Here is a 7500-nt window from a genome sequence, read left to right as displayed (position 1 = left end):
GACGGATATAAAAGCAAGAGGCAAGATCAAGGAGCCATGTTATGATGAAATAAGAGAGTAAAGTATGTCCCAATAGTATGCCTACTGCATCCTAACTAGATTATTGTTATCGTTGGATGTAGTATGTAGAATAGAAAAAGGAAAGAGGAGGAGATTCGGAACGCAACCATAAGCTCCATTATAACACCACCAAAGAAGACCTATTGAAACCATAGATATTATATACATTGGATGAACTCAGTTATTTTTTTATTATTATTTTTATAAAATAAATCCACAATTAAAGTAATGATCTCTCTGTCTGTCTCTCTGTCTACCTGTCTGTCACTACCTGTCTCTCTCTACCTGACTGTCTCTCTCTAACTATCTGTCTGTCTCTCTCTACCTGTCTGCCTGTCTCTCACTACCTGTCTGCCTGTCTCTCACTACCTGTCTCTCTACCTGTCTGCCTGTCTGTCTGCCTGTCTGTCTGCCTGTCTGTCTGCCTGTCTCTCACTACCTGTCTCTCTACCTGTCTCTCTGTCTGTCTGTCTGTCTCTCTCTTTAATGCATGATGAGATATAATCTGTCTGTCTGCCTGTCTGTCTGTCTGTCTGTCTGCCTGTCTCTCTCTACCTGTCTGCCTGTCTGTCTGCCTGTCTGTCTGCCTGTCTCTCTCTGTCTGTCTGTCTGTCTGTCTGTCTGTCTGTCTCTCTCTTTAATGCATGATGAGATATAATCTGTCTGTCTGTCTGCCTGTCTCTCTCTTTAATGCATGATGAGATATAATCTGTCTGTCTGTCTGTCTGTCTGTCTGTGTGCCTGTCTCTCTCTTTAATGCATGATGAGATATAATCTGTCTGTCTGTCTGTGTGCCTGTCTCTCTCTTTAATGCATGATGAGATATAATCTGTCTGTCTGTCTGCCTGCCTGTCTCTCTCTTTAATGCATGATGAGATATAATCTGTCTGTCTGTCTGTCTGCCTGTCTCTCTCTTTAATGCATGATGAGATATAATCTAAAATACAAAGAACAGTCACATCTGCTTTACCGGAAATTATTATCATAAATACTTTAATACCAGTTTACAGAGCCTAGACAGTGTGTGTGTGTGTGTGTGTGTGTGTGTGTGTGTGTGTGTGTGTGTGTGTGTGTGTGTGTGTGTGCGTGTGTGTGTGTGTGTGTGCAGGTTAACTCGCTTCTGTCTCTTATCAGACCGCCATTATAAATACCAACTTGTCCTCAGTGACTCGCCTGAATTAAATAAAGGCGCAACAAATAAATCAAAACAAAATAATGTATTAGAGTCGAGATGCTAGTTAGCCGTTAGCTTACCTGACAGTAGTTAGAGCTGGTGACGTAGTTTTAACCCTAAATAAACCTCGTGACTTTGACCGTTAACATCTACCTGAAGGAGGGAACTGTCTGTCCGCGTTCCGTCACGGTTATATTAATATTTGGGTTTTGGGTTTACACGTTTATTCCTCTTAAATCAGACAGACAGTGGGGCTATTATCACAAACAAAACAAGCCTGTGCGCTCATTCACGGCGTCGGGACCCCGTGGAGAATAGCTGCCTACACACCGCCTGACTGGAATTCATTTACGATTTTTTTATATATTATTATAAATATAACGTTATTAAAATGTTATATACTATCTGTGGTTTCATCAAGCGCTCAATCTCTGTCATAATAGACTGTTCATAATATAATGACGTAATAATGTTTCCGTTGAGGCGAGACTGCCGCAAAAACATTGTTTTAGAGATTTGTTTCCTATTTATCAGATGAATAAAGGCAGAATCCACAATCTGTTCAGTAAAAACGTTTAAGACTCATATGTCGTAATAGTGAAATAAAGATTTTATCTGGCTTCATCCAACTTCTAGATTTCTGGATGCAAATGTACGTGAAGTTAGTTTTATAAATCGCCCCTAACCCTTTGCAAAATGTTCTAGACAGCAAGAAAGCAGTTTTTTAGACTACATTTTATAATATTTATGAAAATGTATCTTTAATTGGATGACTGTAAACAGCTTATAGAGAAACCCAGTATTAATGTCATATATTTATGTCTGTGGGTTGCCAGGGCCTTTAAGACATATCTGAAACAAATTGTAACAAAAAAAATTATAGTTTTAGTGTCGATAATAAACCGTTAAAGTTTCATGATCTTATCCACAAGTTAAACATTTGACCCGAGTCCTCTCCTTCGGCCACTCGGCGGGCCTCGGGCGGACTCGGCAGGACTCGGGAGAACTCGTGTATTTCCGGACATTTCCGCTGTGTTTCCGTCTCACAACAGCAGCGTCAGTCTCCCGTTAGCCCCCGCTAGCTAGTGTTAGCTTAAGTTCAAGCAGCTGGATAATAAATCTCATTTCATCTTTCCACCCGAAGCGAAATGGGACTTTTAACCCGTTCACCCCCGCGCTAGCCGCCTAGCCGCTACACGTAGGGCAAGCTAACGTAGCTAGTGGTTAGCAAACACCGCGGAAGAGACGTTAATATGGACACAGCAAAATAAACAGGTAAGCTAAGCTAGGCTAGTCACATATACTTCATGTGCCAAACGGAGGGAGTGTGTGTGTGTTTGTGTGTCTGTCGGGTCAGGCTTTTACTTTGGGAACATTTCATTTATGGGACAATTTACAGAATTTTCCAAAATGTCTGATTTCTAAACATGGTTGTATCAACGTCTCGCGCCCGCTGTTATAATGTGAACAAGAGAAAAACTAAGAAGTATTTACACAGAACCGGCGATTCCATCTTAAACTCAACATATCCTGACGTCACTGACACTTAGGCTACTTTAGAGAGACAGACAGGCAGGCAGACAGACAGGCACAGAGACAGACAGACAGACAGGCACAGAGACAGACAGACAGACAGGCACAGAGACAGACAGACAGGCAGACACAGAGACAGACAGGCAGACAGAGACAGACACAAGAGAGACAGACAGACACAGAGACAGGCACAGAGAAAGACAGACAGGCAGACAGGTAGGCAGACAAGAGAGAGACAGACAGACAGGCACAGAGACAGACAGACACGAGAGAGACAGACAGGCTTACAGAGACAGACACGAGAGAGACAGACAGACAGGCAAAGAGACAGACAGACAGGCAGGCAGGCAGGCAGGCAGACAGACACGAGAGAGACAGACAGACAGACAGACAGGCAGACAGAGACAGACAGGCAGGCACAGAGACAGACAGACAGAGACAGGCAGACAGACACGAGAGAGACAGACAGACAGGCAGACAGAGGGACAGACAAGAGAGGTCGTTTCAATACGTCTTTGATTAACATAATGGACAAATGAAAACACACCACCATTGAGATCGCCTGCTGCATCCTAAACGTCTGTCTGTCTGTCTGTCTGTCTGTCTGTCTGTCTGTCTGTCTGTCTGTCTGTGTCCGTACTGTGTGTGCGCTGAAAATAAATCCAGTGTTAATACACAGCCTAGGCTCTGTAAACGAGCATGTTGCTAGCTACGGTGGCCCCTTTGTTTACATTCCAGTTTACAAGGTGATTTTGACAGCAAGCGTTCTCCAGAATCACTGACTCCGTCTGTAATGTCTGTCTGTCTGTGAGAGGGTGGGACCTGTCTGTCTCTCTGTCTGTCTGTCTGTGAGAGGGTGGGACCAGGTGTCTGTCTGTGAGAGGGTGGGACCTGTCTGTCTGTCTGTGAGAGGGTGGGACCTGTCTGTCTGTCTGTCTGTCTGTCTGTCTGTGAGAGGGTGGGACCGTGAGACACAATTCATATTAAAGCTGGGGTGTGGAGGATTTGGGGAGAAAATGGCAGTTGCCAATAAGAACAGAGAATCGGAGCCTCGCTCTGATTGGTCAAAGTGTACAGCTCATGTTAACTTTGACCAATCAGAAATCACATACCCCAGCTTTAACCTTTACACAAGTCCGTGACTTTCCAGCATTCACACCACAGACTGTCTGTTAAAGGTGCAGTCAGTGATTCTGGAGAACACTTGTGGTCAGTAGCTTTGTGCATAACTTGGGTTGCGTTCCAAATCGCATACTTTCTAATATATAGTATGTAGAAAAAAGATTTAGGATGTCCCAATTCTTGTGGTCAGATTTAGGATGGTTAGAAGTACCCGGATGTCCTACTTCATCCGACCAAGATTGTTAGTGTTGAAAACTGCATCCTATTTGGGCGATTCTGACCCACAATCCAGTGCGCACCGAAGTGACGTCACATCGACGAAGCCTCCATATGAAAACAAACGGGGATGCGACGGATATAAAAGCAAGAGGCAAGATCAAGGAGCCATGTTAGGATGAAATAAGAGAGTAAAGTATGTCCCAATAGTATGCCTACTGCATCCTAACTAGATTACTTTTATCGTCGGATGTAGTATGTAGAATAGAAAAAAGAAAGAGGAGGAGATTCGGAACGCAACCTTGGTGTTTGACCCTGCCTCCATCTTGTCTTCCAGGTTCATCGTAGCGAGACGATCCTTCACACGGCATCATGTCTGAGACCCCGCCGGGCGCTAACCCGCCGGGCGCTAACCAGCCGGGCGCTAACCAGCCGGGCGCTAACCCGCCGGGCGCTAACCCCAACCCGCCCATCAACAATGTTCCTCTGAACAATAACAACAACGCTAACCCCAACCCGCCCATCAACAATGTTCCTCTGAACAATAACAACAACGCTAACCCCAACCCGCTGGGCGCCAACGCTAACCAGCTGGGACAAAACCAGCTGGGCGCCAACGGTCTAGCTGCTAACGGACTAGCTGCTAACGGGCTAGGAGCTAACGGGCTAGGGGCTAACGGGCTTGGGGCTAACGGGCTAGGGGCTAACGGGCTTGGGGCTAACGGGCTTGGGGCTAACGGGCTTGGGGCTAACCAGCTGGGACCCAATCAGCTGGGACAAAACCAGCTGGGAGCCAACGGGCTAGCTGCTAATGGGCTAGCTGCTAACGGGCTAGGTGCTAATGCTAACGGGCTAGGAGCTAACGGGCTAGGGGCTAATGCTAACGGGCTGGGTGCTAACAGACGGAACATGAACCAGAACCCGCTGATCAACGTGAGGGACAGACTGTTCCACGCGCTGTTCTTCAAGATGGCCGTCACCTACGCCCGGCTCTTCCCCGCTTCCTTCAGGAGGGTGTTCGAGTTCTTCATCCTGCTCAAGGTCTGTCTGTCTGTCTGTCTGTCTGTCTGTCTGTCTGTCTGTCTGTCTGTCTGTCTGTCTGTCTGTCTGTCTGTCTGTCTGTCTGCCTGTCTGTCTGTCTGTCTGTCTGTCTGTCTGTCTGTCTGTCTGTCTGTCTGTCTGTCTGTCTGTCTGCCTGCCTGTCTGTCTGTCTGTCTGTCTGTCTGTCTGTCTGTCTGTCTGTCTGTCTGTCTGCCTGTCTGTCTGTCTGTCTGCCTGCCTGTCTGTCTGTCTGTCTGTCTGCCTGCCTGTCTGCCTGTCTGTCTGTCTGTCTGTCTGTCTGTCTGCCTGTCTGTCTGCCTGTCTGTCTGCCTGTCTGTCTGTCTCTCTGTCTGTCTCTCTGTCTGTCTGTCTGTCTGCCTGTCTGTCTGCCTGTCTGTCTGTCTGTCTGTCTCTCTGTCTGTCTCTCTGTCTGTTTTTTTTTTTTTTTTTTGCTTTTCAAGGCTTTATTAACAGTGCAGAGAGACAGATATGAAATGGGGCAGAGAGGGAATGAAATGCAGAGAACAATCACGGGTCAGATTCAAACCCATGTCTGCTGTCAGGCCTGAGCCTCTAGGATACTGACTATTGAAGTTAGATCAGTTTTGTTTATAAGAATACTTAAGATTCACTGTGTCACAAAAGCACACTGATGTGTTTTCATGTTCAGTGTGTCCTGTACAGTTAGTACAAGAGTGAATTGGATTTGTTATTTTGATGTTAAGCAGCTGCAGCAGTGTTTGATCATTTGCCAAAACCAAAAAAAGGAAGAAAAACAGTAAAGGAAGTTGTGAATGAAATAGTTTAGACTTAATTTGTCTGTGCAATTATCACTATATTGTGCTGTTATGTTTGACAAGGCAACTTGTTTATGGAATATCGCAATATATCGTGATATATCAAGATACGCAATATATCGTGATATATCAAGATACGCAATATATCGTGATGTATCAAGATACGTATCGTATCGCGAAGTCCTTGACGATTCCCAGCCCTGAGTGTGTGTGTGTGTGTGTGTGTGTGTGTGTGTGTGTGTGTGTGTGTGTGTGTGTGTGTGTGTGTGTGTGTGTGTGTGTGTGTGTGTGTGTGTGTGTGTGTGTGTGTGTTACGCTGCTATAACTATGAAATGATCCTGTGCCCTTGTCCTGTTCAATGCTGGTGTATCAAATATATATATGACTGTCTGTCTGTCTGTCTGTCTGTCTGTACTAACCTGTCTCTCCATACTAACCTGACTGTCTCTCTCTCTCTCTGTCTAACTGTCTCTCTCTTCCAGGCCTTATTTGTTCTGTTCATCGTAGCCTACATCCACATAGCGTTCTCTCGCTCACCCATTAACTGTCTGCCTGTCTGTCTGTCTGTCTGTCTGTCTGCCTGTCTGTCTGTCTGTTTCTCTCTGTCTCTCTCTGTATGTCTGTCTGTCTGCCTGTCTGTCTCTCTCTCTCTCTGTCTCTGTCTCTGTCTCTCTCTCTCTTTTCCAGGCCTTATTTGTTCTGTTCATCACAAATGGCGCTTTTCCACCGCAAATGTAGCTCGACTCGACTCAACTCGACTCGACTCAACTTGGTTTGGTAGCAGCACGGGTCGTTTTCCACCGCAAATAGTACCTGCTGAACGTGGGCGGGGTCGTCGTAAGGGGCTGAAAGCCTACTCCGGAGCAAAGTAGCAAAGCAGAAATTACGAGCAGTTGTTGCACTATTAACTGAACCAACCGCCAAAAACACGGGTGAAAAATGTTTAAGAAATACCCCCCTTGTATCTGTTTGCTAAAAGAAGTAGAAGAATATTGCTACGGGCCATTAAAAGGGATGGTTGTTGTCCCGATGTGTGCCACACAGTCAGCTGTAGGGATGCGTCACGTACCTACGTAAACACGGGCATGATAAAGTTGACTGTTTAGTGCTTGTTTCAGCATACGTGTTTTCAAATGCAAGCCGTGTCTCAGCCTGAATATTTTATTGAGGTAATCAGTTCAGTCCGAGGCTTGTAATGTATTCGCTCGCTATCATGTCTGTCCCAGCTGGCTACTATTTAGCCTAGCTGCTAGCTGCCCTACATGTCTCCTCTCGTATGATAAGTAACTTCCCCAACAACCAACACTGGGTGAGCTTAGCGAATATATGGAAAATAAATTCGGATCTGTGATGCAAATCAAATGAAAGAGAGCCAGAGAAGGCTGCACGCGGCGTAAATACACTCAAAAGTCCCGGAGAGTTGGGGAGAATAAACAACAGAATGAAGCCGGTAGTCTCTGGCCACTGATTGGCCAAACAATAGTCTCTGGCCAATCAGTGGCCGGCCGTCTGCCGACGTCACCTGTTAGCATCGGCTCAGCTCGCTTGGAACCTAGA

General features: G+C 45.8%; 2 protein-coding genes across 3 annotated transcripts in view; one reads left to right on the top strand and one right to left on the bottom strand.

The window, feature by feature from the left end:
* The window catches only part of LOC307270450 (mediator of RNA polymerase II transcription subunit 16-like), a gene marked incomplete at its 3' end in the record, with an annotated part of 10902 nt that extends 9402 nt beyond the window's left edge, over window positions 1-1500 (bottom strand). The window contains 1 exon segment of the mRNA XM_080054337.1: window positions 1315-1500.
* An 815-nt stretch (window positions 1501-2315) lies between these two features.
* The window catches only part of tmem259 (transmembrane protein 259), a 21092-nt gene continuing 15907 nt past the window's right edge, over window positions 2316-7500 (top strand). The window contains exons 1-3 of one of the 2 annotated variants that reach the window (XM_080054335.1): window positions 2316-2509; window positions 4443-4520; window positions 4551-5146. In XM_080054335.1, coding sequence (XP_079910461.1) covers window positions 4478-4520; window positions 4551-5146 — 639 coding nt within the window. In that variant the 5' untranslated portion in view covers window positions 2316-2509; window positions 4443-4477. Of the gene's footprint in view, window positions 2510-4442; window positions 5147-7500 lie in introns of both variants that reach the window. The other variant, XM_080054334.1, reaches the window with a different exon arrangement.

This window comes from Ammodytes marinus, assembly GCF_949987685.1.
Source record: "Ammodytes marinus genome assembly, contig: scaffold_104, whole genome shotgun sequence".
In the NCBI taxonomy this organism is placed as follows: domain Eukaryota; kingdom Metazoa; phylum Chordata; class Actinopteri; order Uranoscopiformes; family Ammodytidae; genus Ammodytes; species Ammodytes marinus.
The sequence above is the reverse complement of the archived record's forward strand: the minus strand, read 5'-3'. Positions and strand labels throughout refer to the sequence as shown.